General features: G+C 47.4%; 1 protein-coding gene across 1 annotated transcript in view; it reads left to right on the forward strand.

Annotated features, from left to right (window-relative positions):
• The window catches only part of LOC115559772 (uncharacterized), a 35,012-nt gene extending 14,406 nt beyond the window's left edge, over positions 1-20,606 (forward strand). Inside the window, 9 exon segments of the mRNA XM_030378837.1 lie at positions 7,916-8,070; positions 11,542-11,686; positions 13,092-13,298; positions 15,005-15,219; positions 15,844-15,879; positions 15,881-15,975; positions 16,352-16,479; positions 16,899-17,061; positions 18,710-20,606. Of these exon segments, the coding sequence (XP_030234697.1) occupies positions 7,916-8,070; positions 11,542-11,686; positions 13,092-13,298; positions 15,005-15,219; positions 15,844-15,879; positions 15,881-15,975; positions 16,352-16,479; positions 16,899-17,061; positions 18,710-18,893 (1,328 nt within the window). The 3' untranslated portion in view covers positions 18,894-20,606.
• The last annotated feature ends 174 nt before the right edge of the window (positions 20,607-20,780 follow it).

Raw genomic sequence — 20,780 nt, forward strand, 5'->3', positions numbered from 1 at the left:
GTTGGCCCTTCTCTCCTGTCGACTCCTACGCCTGCAAATTCTCCTTTCTCTCCCTTCACTCTTTTACTTTGTGTTAAAAATATCCTTTTTTCTGGTTCTTTTTTGGGGGGAGTGCAGTTGTGTAACCTCTTTCCTGTAATTCTCCTCCGCTTCTGTCGCTCTCTCCATCCGGTTTCCTCTCTGACCCCGTTCCTTTTCTGCTTTTTTGGCTCTTCTCTCCGTCTTTCCTCTCCTCTGTTTCAGCCCCCCCCCCCCCCCCCCCCCCCCCCTTCTCCCCTCTTGGCCGCTTGTGGGGGTTTGGGGGAGGGGGGGGGGGGGGGGGGGGGGTGATAAGTTGGAGGAGGGAGGCCGAGGGGAGCACAAGCAGGGTCTTTGTGTGTTGAGGGTGAGGGCTGGGGGAGTGGTTGGTGGTGCTGGTTGTGGTGGTGCTGGTGGTGGTGGTGGTGGGTAGGGTGTGATTTTGTAAGGGCGAGAGTGGGGTGTATGGGTTGGGTGGGGGAGTTTGAACCGAGACCTGATAAAGGGAGAGGAGAAGGGTGTGTGTGTGTGTGTGTGTGTGTGTGAGGGGGGAGGGTGGGGGGGTTGGAAGGCAAGTCTGCCAACCATTGGAGGAGATTAAAACCCCCAATGCTTTTTCTCTCCAAAAATACCAGTGGTTATTAACACATTCTCAGCGGTGAACGGCAGCCCTGAATAACGCATGCATCCATGCACACGCACTCCCTATTTTCTGTACAGCTTTGTTCCCGATCTCTGAACACAGACTGTTAGATATAGACCCAGAGAACCTGTAGAACGCTGACCTTGGAGCATACACCCCGTGTGTGTGTGTGGTGTGCGTGTGCGCTGCGTGTGTGTGTGTGGTGTGGTGTGTGTGTGTGTGTGTGTTGTGTGTGTGTGTGTGTGTGTGTGTGTGAGACACCGGCTTAATCTAGTGCTCTGCTAGGATGCTGGCTGGGTCTCGGTAGCAAAAAGAGGAAACGCCATTGAAAGAGCCTTAAAAAAGCGAATGTTCCCAAGTGACCGTGCACGGTGACCACAAGCGCGCTGCTCTCACACTTGGAAGCCGTCCTCTGGAGTCTCTACCAGAGAGAGGGAGAGAGGGAGGGAGAAGGGAGGGAGAGATGCAGAGGGAGCTGCAGCAGGGGTTCACCACAGGCTAGAGCACAAAAGCCGTCTGATGTCTATAAATAATGTTACTTTTCACCCTTTTTCTCGCCCAGACATAAATCCCGCCGTTTCGTTTTATCAGATCAGCCTCATCTGGCGTTCGAACCCCCACCCCAATCTCCTTAACCCCCCCTACCCTCACCCCCCCCCCCGACCCATCGCTGGCCCGGGACGCCCAGGTTGGGGAGTTGCTAGGTAACCAAATCCAGCTGTGGATGAAAAAATAAAAAAGAAAAGCAAAAAGAGGCTTGCATGAGGCCCGTTTTTTTTGGCTGTCAACTGCAGGGAAAAGTGGAACAGCCTTCTGTGAACGCTCACTCTGCTCTGCAGACTGGCCGGGCGCAGCAGCAGGAGGGGTGTGGGGGGCCGGGGGGGGGGGGGGGGGGGGGGGGCTTACATCACCCGCGTGGCTGGAAAGAAAAATGCACCACATTTCCTTTTGTTTTGCCACTTTTATTGTTCCAGCGGCGGGGCGAGCGATTGGTGTGAGAGCGGCCGTGGCATGCATCACCCCGGTGAGTAATTCAGCCCGTGGCCGCCCGCCCTCCATCATCCCCCCAACCAGCCAGGGAGAGAGGGCAGCAGCAGTGGGAAGAGCAGGGGCGTGTGCGTGTGTGCGTGTGTGGTGTGTGGTGTGTGGTGAGGGTGTGTGTTTACATATGCATCTTTGCACGCATGATCTATTCATGCATTCACCCAAATATGTGTGCTGGTGTGTGTGTGTGTGTGTGTGTGTGTGTGTGTGTGTGTGTGTGTGTGTGTGTGTGTGTGTGTGTGTGTGTGTGTGTGTGTTGTGTGTGTGTGTGTTTCCCTAGCAAGGGTTTACTATTAAAGGTCAACATATCACTGTGGAAAATCTGATTCAAATTGAGAGTCTCCAGTGTAACTCGCTCACTGGTGGGTGGGTAAAATGTGTAGCAACACGTTTTAATGAAATTTGAGGCAGCAGTACAATATGGGATTATTCATTGAGTACTATTCGCAGGGGTTACAAGGAGTTTGCTTTTGCTTATCCAGAGCCCTGGCTTTCGTCTGCGTGTTTTTTACACAACATTTGCGCTGAACTTCCCCTCTAAACGCTATCCCAATGAGAACAAGGCAAAACACGATTTCCAAAACGTGTCCCAGAGTGGGTGTACAGGAAATAGAGATACCTGATTAAGTGCGTCATTCTGAAACACAATTTCAAAGATTGCCCCCTAGCCAAATAAAATAGAATAAGATGTGAGCGCTGTCATTGGCTCGACGCGGTGAATGCGTGTGCTGTGTTTTAGCAGGGAAGAACTTCTGTCCCTTCTGAAAATCGACTCATTGTTTGCCAGCTTAATGAGTCCCGCTCCCCTCGAACACAACAACAGATCGTATTTACTGAGGGAACGGGCCTTTTTCTCCGCGAGCTCAACTCCTTTAATTTATCCCAAAAAAAAGGACAATCTATTTTTGTCATCGCCATCCAAATGGGCTTTCTAGTCGTGAAAACATCTGTAATCCATTTGCGGTCGAGAAAAAGCGCAGGCTGGCCGTGCCAGAATCTTTCATACTCTGCAGGGAATCATGTAGAATGTTATTAGCGTCAGCTAAAGCGCGGTTTTAAACCCTAGTCCCATTTCAGGTCCTACGGAGCTGATGTCAGGGGGCCGTTCGGGGCGAGACGCTCGTCTGCAGTGCAGCCATGCCCCAGCGGACCTCCGCTCTACCACGCTGAGGCCAGCCGTTGTCCCCCCACCACCCCCATGAATGCACTTATGGGCTCGTATAGCGATCTTGGTCGACAAATACTTTGGGTCCAATAACAGGAAAATGGCACGGCCATTTTGAGTTTCCATTGAAAGTTCCGTTGGCTAATGCATCCTTCTGTAAACCATGGAACTATAAAGTTCTTTTTTCTTTTTAAACTGGTGTTGTTGCTGCCACTTGAGAACACAGAACCGTCCTCCAGGAGAACATGTATCCATTGTTGACTTTGGTAAAGCAAGATGAATGTTTTACCGGGGCTTTTTTATGTCCTCTCCTTGTCCAGCTGTGTTTAGTCAGAGGGGGTCTGCACTCTCTCTGCTTTCCTACGGCCCAGGTTCTGGTTCTGACTGGGAGGGTGGGGGGAGAGAGAGAGAGAGAGAGAGAGAGAGAGAGAGAGAGAGAGAGAGAGAGGAAGAATGAGAGAGAGAGAGAGAGAGAAAATAGAGGGAGAGTTGTAATGTTTACACATTACTATTAACACATCTCAACCCAGTCTATAAAGAGCAGAAGGTAATTATTACTACTTTATTGCATTATTCGTCACTTGCACGGCAATATGAATTAGTTTGCATGTCATTCCAACAAAGCACCTTTAAATCAAATCAGAGCGAGGGAGAGGGACTGCGTAGAGCGAGAGAGCAAGAGAGCGAGAGGAAAAGCTTGCTCAGAGACAGAGAGAGGGGCAAGATGCAGCGTGGATGGAGTGATTGAAATAGATAGTTATGGAGACTGAAAGGGAGAGGTGGGGGAGAAAAGGGGGCAGAGAAGACGGAGACGGAGAGAGAGCGAGAGAGGTGGAGCGCATCGGAGCAACAGTGAAACTCCTGGGAGAGCAGCTGTAACATACCGGTCCCTCCAGGAGAGATAATCTAGTTTGCTCATGGCCTGGTCACTGGCCTGGAGGCACTGAGGATGTGCCCTCACAACCGGCTGTGGTTTGTGTGTGGTGGGGTGTACTGTACGTGGGGCTGGTGTGTGTGTGTAGCGTGATTTGTGGTGGGCTGGATGGTGGGGGGCGGGGGGATCACAGGACCCCTGGTTTTTCATATTTGCGAGTGGATGCGAGAAGCATCGCCTCAGCCGTTCCTACTTTGTGATGACCCTGGGAATCGAGTGCTTGCCAGGCGTGTATACATGTACTCGTTACAGAAATCTTCTTTATTTAATTGTCTATTTGGTTCATTGTACGGATCTGTGTAGCAGCAAAAAAGAACATAAAACGCTAAAACCATCAAGTCACAGAGCAGGTATTAGTGATTAGGGTCCCCAGCTTCATTAGGACCTGATTAGCCCGTGAGTCCTGGTGTATTTAACGTAGCGCTGCCGCATCCAGCTCGGCTGGGCCCAAGAGAGAGGCTATAAGCCACCGGGAAATAATTACTCAACATTGCTTTGACCCAGTTCTCCGAATGACGCCGCCTCATCCAGAGGCTGCCCTGTTTCTCCAGACACGCACTCGCGTGATTCTGCTCCTCGTGGAGGAGGATTCTGCTGCAACTCTATTTCGTTGTATATTTTTTAGTTTGTGTGTCTTGTGTTTCTGGTGTTTCTGTGCTAGTTAGTCGTGCCAGAATGAAGCAGTGGTTTAATGGAAAGTTGTGAATGCCCAGGTGTGTTTGGCTGACATCTCCCTCCCCCCCTGTACACACACACGCGCGCACACACACACAGGCACACAGGCACGCACACCTGCCTTCACTCAACAGCCTGACTCTGCTGAAAAGCAACAGACAGAAAGTGGTTGAGAATGTGAGAGTGGCTTTTGCAGCAGAATGCTTCATTAAAACAAGGTGAGGTGGAGGCACCAACACATTCCTCCACAGTGCAGGGCATGTTTTTTTTATCCTGTTTTTGTGTATATATATAGTATACATATTAAAAAAGTCCCAGACTTGTTTTGCTTTTCCACCCATTCTCCGCTTCCACCCTCATCCCCCTGTTCTCACACCTATGTTCTTTCCTATTATTGTGTTCCTTTACTTCTGGCCTTCGTGTTTACCTTTCTACACTTCCTCTGCACGACCCTCCTACTGCAGTGGTTTTATGCGCTATTCACACAGGGCTCTTTACCATCGTTTTGCCGTTGTTTTCGCAAAGCTGTTTGTGCTTTGCCTTGCCCACCCGCCTGCTTTGATGGACAGAGATAACGAGCCTGTGTGTTTTCCTACACATGTTGGTTTATTTGCATATAAACACGCTTCTCCAGCTCTCCACCACTGTCCTCCTCTTCTCGCTGTAGCGCACGTGTGTGTGTGTGTGTGTGTGTGTGTGTGTGTGTGTGTGTGTGTGTGTGTGTGTGTGTGTGTGTGTGTGTGTGTGTGTGTGTGTGTGTGTGTGTGTGTGTGTGTGTGGTGATCATCCCACAATAAAATAGTGTATGAATGTGCAGTTGGCCTTGCTTCACCAGTCTCTCTCAGACGGTTTAATCGGAACGGAGTATAAAGGTGGTAAAGGACAAAAGGTGTGGAATATACACTAATACCGCCCCATCACACTACATTACAAAGCCACCAGCACGGTGTAATTTGTTCATTTCCCTTGATATTTTGAATGCCGGTCAATGGATATTGATTGATCTCTGCAGGATCCGAAAACGGTCATCGCCATCAGGGTAGCTCTCACAGGATTTGTCCCATGTTCCATCTTGCTTTACCCATGTTCTATCTTTGTTTGTCCCTTGTTCCTTCTGGTTTCACCCGTGTTCGATCTTTATTTTCCCATGTTCTGTCTGGTTTTGCCATCTTGTTTATCTCATGTTCCATCTTGTTCTTCCATCTTGTATTGATGTTCCATCTTTTTTTTCCCACGTTCAATCTTGTTTTTCAGCCATATATGATTTCAGTGTGAGCCGATGCTTCAGATTTAATTGTGTTAGACTGTCAAAGATTTTTCTGAAGGGAGCGTAATTGTTTCCTTGAGTTGTTGCACAAAAGCAGGGAATATCGTCTTTTTTTTTTTTAACGGCAGCATGAAAAGGCAGTAAATTGCTCTTTCGATTTCTGCCATCTTGGCTGGTGCATTTGGTGCATTTTGTAGGTTCTGACCTCCTAATAATAGTGTTTGTTTATTCAGGGGAAAAAATATGTGCGCTTTTCCCTGTGTATATATATGTGGAAGTGCCTTCTGTTTTGCATGTTCTGCTTATCATTCTTACAAAACTGCTAGTGTTCCCTGAAATGGAAAGGAGGATGAAAAGAACAAGAAAAATGGAGAGAGAGAGTCGGACAGAGAGAGAGGGAGAGGGAGAAAGAGAGAGAGAGCGAGGGGGAGAGAGAAAGAGAGAGAGAGGGCAAGCTTTGATGTCCTCCCCAGCAGCACAGATGCCACTAAATAAAATATTTCATAATCCTGCCCAAATCCTCTAATCACCATGACAACAGGCAGCAGGGAGCCAGGGAGTGGCGTAGAGAGCACCCTCCCTCCCCTGTTCCCATGCACTCCCTGCTACTCCTCTCTTTAAAACAATATGGAGTTGATCTGGGTCCAAACACACGGCCCAGTGTGTTTCCTCTCTCCTGTAGTACTAGTGTTTCCACACTCCCACTGTACCGAGTGTATCGCTGACGGGCATCACATTTACGCAACAGAGATATTGTGATCGCATTGGCCGTCCCCAGTAAGATGACCCGATCCCATCAATGCAGGCATGTGTGTGCACCCATCTCCCGAGTTATTGTGCATTGTTATCATTCTGAGAGCAAGAGTGACAATATCCATGACAACGGTGTGCCAGAATCTATGTCCATTTATTCCTCCTATAGTCTACACTCAGACACTGCAAGGAGTTGAACACCACCGTGTTTAAATAGTAGGCAACACACACCCACACGCATGCATCGTCATACATTGAGATGACCGCAGGTAAGGAATGACATAGGAAAAATGAAAGACCCGTGAGAAAAAACATAAAGGGGCCAAACGGCTGAAATGCTGGTGGTTTTAGGCAGTTCTGGAGCTCAGTGCCGCTCCATCAGCCAAATGCTGTCAGTCCTTTCACTGTGCACAGGCGGTAAAGGAGAGACACAACACACACACACACACACATGCACAACACGCTCACACCTTAGGCCTGCCAGCCTCTGTGTGGTGATTGGATAATGGATGCAGTGACCTCATGGGGTGAAAGGACCTGTTGCCTGGTAACAGTGTTTGTAGCAGCAATCAGACACAAGTGAGGGGGCTAGTATTCTATCAGCTTGGATGTGTGCGTGTGTGTGTGTGTGTGTGTGTGTGTGTGTGTGTGTGTGTGTGTGTGTGTGTGTGTGTGTGTGTGTGTGTGTGTGTGTGTGTGTGTGTGTGTGTGTGTGTGTGTGTGTGCGGGTGTGTGTGTGTTTGATTCTAAATATTATATAAATATGTGTTTGTGAATGTTTGTGTTTGATCATAAATGTGTATGTGTGTGTGTGTTGGATCAAAAATGTATGTGTGTGTGTCCATCAAAGAGGAGCACATTTGTGTTTGCATCGACCCGTGTTGGAGTTGATAACAATGGTTCAAAGCAGAAAGCGGGTCAATCCCAGTATATACTTTATTGACCTGTGTGTGCACATGTGCGTGTGCGTGTCCATGCGAGGACATCATCTGCCCCCCACGCTCCCAAGCCAGTGTACTACTGCTGTGGAATATCAAGCTAGAAAAATACACATGATGTTCAAACATTTCCTCCCGCTGTGGCGCTAGATGTTGTTTTTGTTCCTGCCCACACATCACCTCTAATCTCCCACCGCCATGTGCTCCTCCACACCTGTAGGCTAACTCACGTAGGCTAACACACGTAGGTAAATAGATGCACGCTCAAAGCTGCAGGCTAACGCACGTAGGCTAACGCACGGAGGCTGGCATATGTAGGCTAATTGATGTACGCTCAAGGCTGTGGGCCTACACACGGTTGCTAACTCATCTACGCTTGCGCATGTAGGCTTACGCCTAGAGGCTATCACACGTAGGCTGTCTCATGTATGCTGGCCCTTCTAACCCCTGCCCCCCCCCCCCCCTTCTCTCTCTCCAGGTATCCGGCCCCAGATCATGAACGGGCCCATGCACCCGCGCCCCCTGGTGGCGCTGCTGGACGGGCGGGACTGCACAGTGGAGATGCCCATCCTTAAAGACCTGGCCACCGTGGCCTTCTGCGACGCCCAGTCCACACAGGAGATCCATGAGAAGGTATGAGCCCACGGCGCCTCGGAATGATCTTTTCCATTAGATTTCATCGGCGGTAGTGAGGGGCCAATCTAGGAGTCGCTTTGAAAGGGCCATGGGACTGTGGCAAGACGGATCACTGTTTAATTGCGTGTTTTGCATTTGTCCAGGAGCAGAAATGTCTCTCTCTCTCCCCCCCCTCTCTCTCTCTCTCTCCCGCTCCCCCTATCTCTCCCCCCTCTCCCTCTATTCCCCCCCCAGTCCCCCTCTCTCTCTCTCTCTCTCTCTCTCTCTCTCTCTCTCTCTCTCTCTCTCTCTCTCTCTCTCTCTCTCTCTCTCTCTCTCTCTCTCTCTCTCTCTCTCTCTCTCTCTCTCTCTCTCTCTCTCTCTCTCTCCCCCTCCCTCCCTCCCTCCCTCCCTCCTGTGTATTCTCTGTGAGTGGGTAACAGCATTGCAGCGTGTTGTTAACCCATATCAGCCCATTTCACCCCCTCCTCCCCCCCAACTCCCACTCTGCCGTCCATTTGCTGCAGTCTCAAGTAAGGAGGGAAAGTGCTGGTGATGGAATTGCATTGTAATTACACTGGGCAGCTAGAGCTGTAAACGGTGCAGTTAGTTGTCCCGTGCACTGCCTGCCAAGGGGGAGAGGACAGCTACTTATTTGCGCCTCCCTGGAAGAGACCAGACACCTTTAGCCTTGGGTAGCGAAAAAACAAGCAGATACGATAAAGTGCAAAATGAAACAATCTGTAAATGTTCATTACATTACACTGTGTTTGGTTAATGCATGTCAATATTATGCTGTGTATGAAATAGAGATCAAGACACTGCGTGTATAAAAATACAATTCCATAAAAGCTAGTGGCCCATATTTCCCTATAAGTCGGATGTGTCATCTTAATATAGTTGTAACTACCTAACACAGCAACCGCCATTTATGAATGTGGGTGCATGGAAACAAAACCCTGGCCTTTGTGCGAGCTTTCTGCTGTATCTCTAGTGTATACTGTCCCTTACATCACACCCACCAGTGAAATGTTCTGTAAAGGCAATCCAGTACAAACAGGACCTTCTGGACACACAGATACCCGTCCGACACGCCCACGGTCAGCACACAGCCACACAATAGGAGCCCTGTACACGGATACACATGCTGCTGCTGCTGCTGCTGCACGCACACATCTTCTGTCCCTCTCTTTCTATCTCGCTCTGTCTCTCTCACGCACACCCGCATGCGCACACGCACACACACACACGAACCGTCGCAATCACAGAGGTGCCTAAGGCAATAGATGTAAAAGTCGGATCTGTTTGAAGACTAGTCATACATAGCCCCCTCACACAACACACACTCACGCATGCACGCACACACACAATACACAAAAACTGTGCATACACAATACGCACGCATGAACACAGAAAGAAAGTGGATGTCGGAGCTTGTATTTCTGTTTTTACATTCATTGCCTTTGGGAGGATTGGGGAGCAGGCGAGAGAACCAGGCTTGGTATACCAATATCACCTTTATTTACTTCCCTCTCTCCTTTATGAAAGATATAATCACCTGACCATGACTATAGCTGATAACAGTGTCGTGCCAGACTGCAATCCTCAATGGGCGGGCCTGTGAAACCCATGGAGATAAATAAAGCAGAAGCTCCCCTATATGTGATTTATATAGAACTGAATCTCCGGCGGGGTAACGAATATCATTTCACAATGACTCGCCAGTTCTAAAATGTTGGATGGACAGCTGTGTCTTTTGGAAAGACTCAGCAGCCTGTTAGTACCCAACCTTAATAGATCATTGAACCAATAGGTCTATACAAGTTGTTCTGCTGTTGCTCCCCACTCCCCATTGTCTCGTGCATCAGCCAGCCTCTTAGCCCGTTGATTTATAACGGTGTTCCCAGCGACTGGTGGAGCCGCGGAGCACTTAAAGCTCACGTGATGACACCGGGGCATGTGCAAAGCGTTAGCCTTGAACGACGCCTCCAGCGTTGTGACGTTCGCTTTCTCTTTGCATTTAAATTTACCGCTGTGTTTAGAAAATCCTGGTCAGGTTACTGCAGTTTATTGTGTGGTATGTGGATATAAACCTCTTGTTTATTCACCCACTCTGGTTTTCCAGCGTTATTCGGCAGTGCAGTGCAAGTGTCAAAGTCAATCTTTTGTAGCTCTGCTAGTACTATAGGTCAGGTTCACATAGCGTAAATAAAACTGCATTTTCTGTAAGCCGCAGGAGTGTTAAAATCTGGATGGCTGTTTCAGAATGCCAGAAATTAGCTGCATCCGATTACACAGCTTTGCCCACAACCCCAATACTTGCATGCAGCCTACCACCCAATGCTGGTATGAAACCGTAATGATATTGTTTTAATACATTCATGGGACTGCTACCACACCACTGGCCGGTCAACTGACAGTTGAGTAAGCAATCCGTGAGTAACTGGAGATAATGCAGATTCAAGCTCTTGTAAATCCCCTGAACTTTCTGACATAATTAGAAACAGGGCATCTTTTATTTTACAAGCACTTTTCGAAGCAGAGGCTTTGAATCATGGACTGGGAGCGCATTGCGGAAAACGGCCTTCCATATTTTTTTATCATTATGAAGTAAACTGTTGGTTCAGTGCGGAGAGTCTCGGCACCGTCGTGGCATTTATAGTCACTGTTTCACTGTAGCGTTGCTAGATTACAGTTAGCAATATCACATTTTGAGGCCCTTCATGCAGAGCTTCAATATGTTAGAGCGATCCATCGGCTATGCGATCCATCGGCTATGCCACCACTGGCTGGGGCAGCATAATCACGGGCACACTTAAAAAAATAAAATAAAATAAAAATATTTTTATTTTTATTTTATTATTATTATTAAAATAATTCACAGCACAATGCAGCAGCATAATCATCACTACAGATTTTTTTTGCACTTTATTCTGTTTTTGGCATTTCTTCCCAGTGCAAATATGTTTCAATTAGTTACAGAAAGTAGTGTTCTTAAACGGGATCAATTAATAGTTTAATTCGAACCTATGTTGTGAGTAATAGAGAAGTGGTCTGTATGCATCGCCTTCACATGGTTTTGCAAAGCTGTACATGTCTTAAAGATATTGATTTGGATGGTACCAGCATTCTCATATATTCTCGTTTTTTACATTTTTTCTCACAGTGCAAATATGTTTTTGAAGGAGTTTCTGAAAATTGTGTTTTAAGACGGGACATATGTAATTATAATTTGTAAACCCTTGTTGCAAATATAGCAACCAAAAAAATATTTAAAATATTGATGCATGATTGTGGACTATATGGAAATAGTACAATTCCAGGTGTTCTGGAAATGTTTTTGGTCGCTGTGTCATAAATCAGCTTCATTTTTAATATATTGTTGCTTAAGGCACACTCATTAACGAGAAAATGTCAAACTGGCACTGCATGTTGAAAAGTTGTATTAGCGTCTAACTGAGGTTTAATGCCTTCCTCCTGCCCCTCCAGGTGCTGAACGAGGCGGTGGGCGCCATGATGTACCACACCATCACGCTGACCCGCGAGGACCTGGAGAAGTTCAAGGCGCTGCGCATCATCATCCGCATCGGCAGCGGCTACGACAACATCGACATCAAGGCAGCCGGGGAGCTGGGTAGGAACGCACACACACACACAGAGACACTAAGAGACACACACACACACACACACACACACTGAAAGAGACACAGACACACACACACACACACACACACTAAAAGACACACACACACACACACACACACACACACACACACACACACACACACACACACACACACACACACACACCGATAGACACAATAAGAACATTTCAGGATGTATATTATTCCTTAATATTCAGTATACTCGTTTTCGATCTTTCTCCAGAAATCCTTATGAAATGAAAAGGAAATCGACAGGGTATACAGGCCATTCATATAGTATATATATATATATATATATATATATATATATATATATATATATATATATATATATATATACATAGGGATGTCCCCAATAAAGTGTTATATACATATATAATATATATATATACATGAAAAAAACGTTTTATTGGGGACATCCCTGCAATCGCCTTGTCCCCTGCTGAAGCCCACTTACGGGCTGCGGCCCACAGATTGAAAACTGCTATAGTCCCCCCAAGGGGAATTCTGGGAAATCTTCCAAGGGCCAAGACCTGTCATGACACGCTAGTCAATGAGGCAGGAACGTGACCGTGGACAGGCCGGAAATACGGTGGATCAAAGACAGACTGCAAAGGAAAAATCTTAGTCCAGGAGGTTTAACGCACTATGTATGTAGACAATGTGTTTTTTTTATTTATATAAAAAGTAAGACGTAAAGATAATCTGATATAATGTCAGTGGTAACATATGCAGAACAACAACAGTAAATAATAACAGTACATTCCCATTTAGATCTGAAACCGATTATATTATACTGCTCTTATGCAGTTGTGTAGTTCTTATATCATGATAACACAAAATACAACTATTTATGTATCCAACAAAAGTGTAGTGAATTAGTCTCTTGCAGAAGAATGAATGAGTGTGCAACATTTCCTTTGGGGATTAATAAAATACTTTTTATGGTTTCTCATAAAATGGGGAAACAATCTGACAATATCAATAACAGAGCTAGAAATTAAAAACCCAATAGACTAAAAAAATGAAAAAAGGAAGATAAAGATCACAAGGCAACAACTATTACAATATCTCAATCTACTCCACTAGAATATTGTATCAAGTAATTGAATAAAGAGATCAGATATGCTTTATTAATTCCAGATGGAAATTAACGAATATAACAGTCTAACCACTCTCTAGAGAGGGAACCTCTCTGAGGTTCTGGGTTTGAACCCCAATGTCCACTGCCCCTGTCCTGTACCCATTGAGCAAGGCACCTCAACCCTCATCTAAACGTCCCTCTCCATTCACATTTAAAAAACGATTTGTTAAACAACTAAATCAATACCTTACTCCTCTCCTCCCCTTGGGACGGTTGTGTGTGCCCCCCAGGCATCGCCGTGTGCAACATCCCGTCAGCGGCGGTGGAGGAAACGGCCGACTCGACGCTGTGCCACATCCTCAACCTGTATCGGCGCAACACCTGGCTTTACCAGGCGCTGCGCGAGGGCACGCGGGTGCAGAGCGTGGAGCAGATCCGCGAGGTGGCGTCGGGGGCCGCCCGCATCCGGGGGGAGACCCTCGGCCTTATCGGCTTCGGTGAGTACGGGGGAAACCAAGAGGAGAGGGAGCATGAAGAGTAGAGGAGTATAAAGAGAAGAGAATGAGGAATAGAGGAGCATAAAGAGTAGAAGGAGCATGAAGAGTAGAGAATAAAGAGTATAGGGAGCATAAAGAGTAGAGGGAGCATGAAGAGTAGAGAATAAAGAGTAGAGGGAGCATAAAGAGTAGAGGGAGCATAAAGAGTAGAGAATAAAGAGTAGAGGGAGCATAAAGAGTAGAGGGAGCATGAAGAGTAGAGAATAAAGATGGAGGGAGCCTAAAGAGTAGATGAGGTAGAGGGAGTATAAACAGTAGAGGTGGGTAGATAGAGTAGAATGGATAACGAGGAGAGGAAATTTCATAGGAGGACTTGGCTGCATTAGTTAAGTCGATGAGGCGATCTACAGAAAATGTATCAAATCCCATTTTGGCGATAGTTTAAGTCATTTATCAAGTACAAATACAAAACATTTGCTGCTTAAAGCTTCAGGAAGTCAAATACTTTGTTCATGGATCATTTTATAATGAAAATTCCATTATTCATGGCTACTTGTCAGATAATACAAGCACAGATATCTCTTGGCATGAGCCTTTGATACTATTTATTGTATTCATTGGATGAAATAATAACTAGATTATTCGTCTGAAAATGTACATGATTTACAGCCCTACATGGTGCTGTATTGTGTGAATTTGTGCAAATCAATACCTGCCCAGGACTTTCATGCAACGAGCGAAAGAGTAAGATCTTCAAGGCAAAGTTAGGTAGTTAAATGTGTGTATTGCTACACAGTCCATGGCTGTACGTAACTTTCATGTATTGAGCGTCTATAGTGGATAGTGACTCTTCAAGCCAAGGTTAGATAGCTCCCTATGTCTTTTTTCCCTTTGATACGTACCATTGAACTCGGGAAGGTTTTCCTTTAATGCAGAACAGCAGGTTATTTTCCCAGTAATGAACATACTATGGAAAATCCTGCAGTCTTCTCCACATCCTGCATTGTTCCGCGCTGAAACTAATCTTTTCCTTAAGCTAGCTTTAGTTCATCACAGCGTGTGGTACTGGGCAGTATGGATTGCCGTGAGTTGTGAAAAGCTCGAGGCCACCAATGGTCCGCAATACCAATGTAGAAGTGGCATTGAGACTACCATCGCCGTGTGTATTTTAGTCCTAGCAGATTTCATGCAGATTGTCTGTCTCTCCGCATCTCATGGTCTCACTACGTTACGACTGCAGCAGTGTTACAGGGAGTGGTACAACCTCCTCATTAATGCCAAACCAGACTTTTCTTTTGAGCAAATATTACCCCATACCCCTAACATCAAGAACCCGTAATTGATTCATATTTGAGTGGTCTTGGCAGTGCTTAAATGGAGGAAGTTGAGGCATAGGTAGGCCTATGGCCTTCTATGTCTGCTCTTGAATTTGGTCGGCAAATTCATTGAATATGAATGTTTAATGTTGTGGTGCATCAAAGCAAAATTAATTGCAAGTCACCCCCGTGAAAGCATTGCAGCAATCCAAAGTGTACTTTCATAAATCTGCCATTTTACCAGCCGGAGTGGAAAGTCTACCGGCCAAGCGATCCGTATTATATTTTAATGATGTCATTCTAACGTTTTAACCCTGTTGTAATATATGGTCACCCTGAATTCGCGTCAGGTCCCAGTAATGACCCCCCATGTCCTGCTGCGCTCCCCAGGACGCTCGGGCCAGGCGGTGGCGGTGCGCGCCAAGGTGTTCGGCTTCAACGTCATCTTCTACGACCCCTACCTGCAGGACGGCCTGGAGCGCTCGCTGGGCGTGCAGCGGGTCTACACGCTGCAGGACCTGCTCTACCAGAGCGACTGCGTGTCCTTGCACTGCAACCTCAACGAGCACAACCACCACCTCATCAACGACTTCACCATCAAACAGGTGGGAGAGCGGGCGTGGGCCTGCGGGTTGGATAGGGAGAGACGAGTGCCTGCACAGGCGCAGGCACACACACACGCACGCACGCACGCAGACACACACACACGCGCACATACATGCATTCATACAAACACACAGGCACACACTCACTCTCGTACATCTCCGTACCTCATGAGTCCTGGACTTTTAGGAGATTTTGGGGGGTAAATGCACTCTCACTGCAAGCCCCTTGAGCAAGGCTGCCCCCTACAGCTCCCTCTATGAACTGCATGCTCTCTGTCGGCTTTTGAAAGGGAATGGAGCTCTTCTGCGTCGAGACGTAGACCTTGTCGCTTTGCTTCCTTTTTGATGCCTAATACATTGGCGGCACATCAGACCCCACATGTTTCCACTACATGCTCTTTGTACAAACGTCTTCTGCTGCTCTAGGTTCCTGTTGTACCAAGCCAACAGGAACCATCTGGAGAGAGACGGAGCAAAAATCCAAACCAACCGGCAGCTGCTCACAGCGTCGCTGCTTCCCAGTCCTCTCAGCTGTAATTACCCCAAACTGCTACTGAAGGTTTGTTTTGTTCCCTTCTGTGTGTCTCTGTGTGTGTGTGCGTCCGTGTGTGTGTCTGTGTTCAGATGCGTCAAGGCGCTTTCCTGGTGAACTCTGCGCGGGGGGGGTCTGGTGGATGAGAAGGCCCTGGCCCAGGCCCTGAAGGAGGGCCGGATACGAGGGGCAGCCCTGGACGTCCATGAATCCGAACCATTCAGGTAGGGATCATCCAGGCCACTCCCCCCCCAACCGGCCAATGACACTGGTCCAATGAGCCACTGAGCCACTCTATAGACATAGAGCAATGGGAATTGGCTTGAGACAAAAGCAACATGAACTTACAGTGATGCCACATGTCTGTCCCCGTGTTTGCACGTTTACACTAGTGCTGCTTACGAGGCACACACTGGCATAAGGTTTGGGGTTTTGTTCTGTTTGCTGCAGAGACTCATCATTTTTGGGGTGTGTTGAAGCTTATTCTTGCATGATTCAACAACACTCTCTCTCTCTCTCTCTCTCTCTCTCTCTGTCGGTGTCTCTGTCTCTGTCTCTCTCCCTGTCTCTGTCCCTCTCCCTCTGCTGTCATGTGTCTAGTTTCAGCCAGGGCCCGCTGAAGGACGCCCCCAACCTGATCTGCACGCCGCACACGGCCTGGTACAGCGAACAGGCCTCGCTGGAGATGAGGGAGGCCGCCGCCACCGAGATACGGCGAGCCATCACCGGTAAACACACTCACGAACACACGCACACACGCACACACACACACACACACACACAAACATGCAAAAACACACGCACATATAGACGCACGTGCACCATTGCACACACAGGCACAAGCACAGACTGAAAAATTCATGAACAGACACGTGCTCCCACATGCACAAGCAAACACGTGCACACCCGCGCTCACACAGAGCCCAACATACTCCCACACGCTTTTGCACGCATATGCAGATTTACACACAAGATCGTTCTCACAGACGCACAAACAAGATCGTTCTCACATACACACACAGAGATACACACATACCCAGACACTCATTCCACTGTACTATGCATGACCGAGTCGTGCATTAATGCATGCTCATGCAATCGCAAGGGATTATTAATCTAGTTTGTCATTTAACCACCACAAACACAGGCCGCATCCCTGACAGCCTACGGAACTGTGTCAACAAAGAGTTCTTTGTTACCACGGCGCCCTGGGGGATGACGGAGCAGCAGCAGCAGCAGCAGCAGCAGCAGCAGCAGCAGCAGCAGCAGCAGCAGCAGGTTCACGCTGAGCTCAACGGTGCCGCCTACAGGTAGGACATGGAATTACACCAGCCCGGGCAGGTGCTCTGACACAGGAGGATCGTCCCCCCCCCCCCCCAGAGGCTCCCAGACTCTCTGCTGTGGGCGGTCTGGCCCAGCTCCCAGTAAACATGTGTCTCGTGGGGACGGGGGGAAGAGTCTACTTGTTCACATTGCTGATGTTCTTGTTTGTTTTGTTTTGTTTTCTTCAAAAATTCAAGGGAGAGTTCATTTTTCATTCTGGCACACAAACCTCAACCACAACAGTGACTTGACTGGATGTGGCCCCGAGCCATTGTATTCCCCGTTAGCCGGGGCTCTGACATTTTCCTCAGTCTTCTCCACTGTCTCAACCGGACTCAACTGCTTTTCTTACACAGCCGAGTCAACCAAACCATGGTACAGGCCATAGCAACGGGGGGAATGCAGGACAAATTATATACCTAATTCTCAACCAGGTAAATGAATGCCAAGATGTAACCATGCAACCGAAAATAAACACACACAATGTCGGTGCAAGCCACTGACATGTGTAGCCTGTCTCCCCTTCACCTCCCCCCCAACCCAACCCGCCCCCCCAACTCACCCCCACTACTTGCCGACCCCTGTCATTGCCCCCTAACCGTCACCTAGGGAAAAGCTCAACTAGAAGCAGAATACGGCCAACCGTCTAAACAGCAAAAAAACACATAAACATGATGGCTTTGCCCTTCTGAACATTGTTACACAAGACAGCCCTCATGCTCCCTTTAGACATGTGACCGGCGTCATCACTTTGGATGCCTTTTGATGTATGAAAGCAAGTAATGGCATTGCAGCCGCACAGGCTGCAGACAAGAGTGGTTTGAAAGCAGAAGTCAAATATAAATAGTTTATGAAGTGAATATATTCATTACAGTGGAGTCAAGACAGAGATGAGTTGGGAGCAAGGGAAACAAGGGCCTTAATACCTGTGTTAACAGCAGCGTTGTGCGGCACTCAGAGAGCAGGGAACACAGCCCAGTAGCTCAGCAGCAGCCTGTGGAGGTCACTTAGCTCGGAACAAAGAACCTCAGAATGTTAGGTTTAATGGAGGAAGGAGTTGGGATTGCCGTCCGTTTAGAATGCACAGGGCAGAAGGGCTTACAATGTGTGCTGATATTTAATTTAATTTTGCCCTTTCTCATGTCATTGCCTTAAAGGCGCTGTCCCTTAGACCACCACTAGAGCCCCTGGCATTCTCCCTATTGGCCTTCGTGCTGCTAATGCTCTGTGACATTTTCATCCTTCACATTTTCTGAAGACCTGATTGGCTGTCGATGCCAGGCTAGCGTTCGCCTGCTATTTCTGATATAATTACTAGCTACTGCTTATAAACACCACTATGCCATCGTTCTCAGCAGTTATGTTAACTTTTATTTTGCCAAGCAGTACTTACTTTCTGAACTGGGAAAAATCCTTACTTTAAAGGTTTTTTTCAAAAGATAAACAATTGTTTTATATATTAAAGTTTTTTGAGATTGCCAAACCTGTCAACTCCATTTTGAATGTTGTGTGCCACACTTATATCAATGGGGGAGACGGCCCAAATGAAAGACACGACCACCCACCACAGAATGAGCTGAAGTGCTAATGCTATCATGACCTTTGACCTTGACCCTCTGTTCCGCATGCTTGCAGGTACCCCCCAGGGGTGGTGGGACTGGCCCCCGGCGGGATCCCCGGTCCACTGGAAGGGCTGGTGCCCGGAGGGTTGCCTGGCAACCACACTCTGCCCTCTGGTACCCACCCCTCGCAGGCCCCCTCCCCCATCCGACCCTCCAAACACGGCGACCCCAGCCGAGAGCACATGACCGAGCCATAGGACTGCTAAAGCCAGGCATGGGGGGTGAGGGGGGGGCTGGGGAGGGGCAACGGGAGCGTCATACCCACGTATACTTTACCCAGCGACCTCCCAAACAATCCCCCTCCGTCCAACCCTCCTAGCATCGCCCCGAGCCTCCCCCTCCTCCAGCCCCGCCCAGCCAACGCGAACTTACCAGCAAGACGTCCCCCCCACCCCCGCCAACGTGTCCCCCCCCCCCCCCCCCCACGTGTTCAGAGGAGCCCCTAAAGACGGTGGATGTGACTTACACACGGGCCACTGCCGCTCTACTGCAGTGTTCCCCTACTCTTCCTGTTGGTTGTTGTTTTTGTTTGGTTTTCTTGGTCTGATTGTTACTTTTTTTGTTTTTTTTGCGGGGGGGGGCAGGGGTTTCCTGAGTTCAGGACATATTGACTATACCCCCCCCCCCCCCATCCCCCTCAGTAACCTCCTTTACTTCCCTCACAACCTCCTCAACTTCTGCTCTGATGCGTTGGGATTCTCCTTTTGTTTTTTTGACCTTCCTTTGTTATTCTGTGTCCGGAAGAATATTACTTAGGTTTTTGTTTTGTTTGATTTGAGAAAAACAATGTTTTTTTTTTTGTTTTTTTTAGGTTTCCCATGTATTTATCAGCCAGGAAACTTAATCAGCCACTAAGGGAATGAGCTGTTAGCTGAGCGATGAGCAGCCTGTAGTTTGGCCCACTTGTCACCTTCTGGCCTAGGGGTCCCTGAATGTAACATAAAGACGTTGGCCGTAGTTTGTGACTTCCAGTGATGGGGGAACGTGATCTGGTCTATGGAATGAGTTGCCCTTTCCAACCAAAAAATAATAATAGAAAAAACTGCTCAAATAAATGCCAACTGCTGTCAGTAGTTAGTTTGATATTGTATGTTGATCGATAGTCAACTCAAGTAACAATTGCTGTTGTGATTTATCGGGCTCGTTTGAATTGAACTTCAGTACATTGAGCGTTTAGTTAGCATCTCCTACCTAAAGGTTTGTAAATTCCCAATTCTTTGCAGCGTCAGCTAGCCAGGCAATCAGGCTCGAAAGGTTTCGGAGACGAAAAAAAACAAAAAACATGAGAACATGATCTCTTACTGACTCAGGAAAAGGACAAATCGGTCTTAATCAGAAAGATTGAAAAGTAGAAGAAAAAAATAATCAATTTTAAATCAAGACAATTGCTTTTGCATCCCTCCATGTTCTTGTTTTTCTTTCATCGTGGTATTTTTTTATATATCAAACGTATGTTTTTGGTGTTGAAGGTTTTTTGCGGTCCTGTTTAGATTTGTATTGCCTTGTTGAATGTTATTGTAACCATTGTCTTACGTGTACCTCTCTCCCTTATAGTTTCTGTTATACTTTCTGGGCTAAATCAATCCAACAGGCCGCATGGGCCCACGGCGAGGCGCTCAACCTTTCATCCCTTTACACCCGTTGATGTTAGCAAGACAAAGACTGCTAGCAGAGTGTTTGGTTCTTAGTGTGAGTATTTGTATTTGTTTCTTGTTAAAAACGTGAACATATGGCATACTGTGCAGTTCAAACAATAAATAATAATTCAAAAAAATACACACCGCACCCAACAGGGGCTCTGTGCGAAAAAAAGTGCGTCCCGTTATATTTTGTGTGACCAATAAAGCATATATTATTTGGATCCTATTGAAAACATGCATTAATAAAATGGTGTTGTGCCGTCATCTGTACATACTGGAGGTTTATGTTGCAGTGCTATCAACCTCGTGCCAGCTTCAATATTCCGGGAGGGCGTCCAGTCTCACATGGAGATCCACAACCAAGTCTTAATCAACCAATCAGCATAGAACATCGAATTTATGCAATTTAGTGTCCTGTGAGTTGCGATCCGAACTAAGCCACCG

The sequence above is a fragment of the Gadus morhua genome, chromosome 15 (genome assembly GCF_902167405.1).
Source record: "Gadus morhua chromosome 15, gadMor3.0, whole genome shotgun sequence".
Classification (NCBI taxonomy): Eukaryota; Metazoa; Chordata; class Actinopteri; order Gadiformes; family Gadidae; genus Gadus; species Gadus morhua.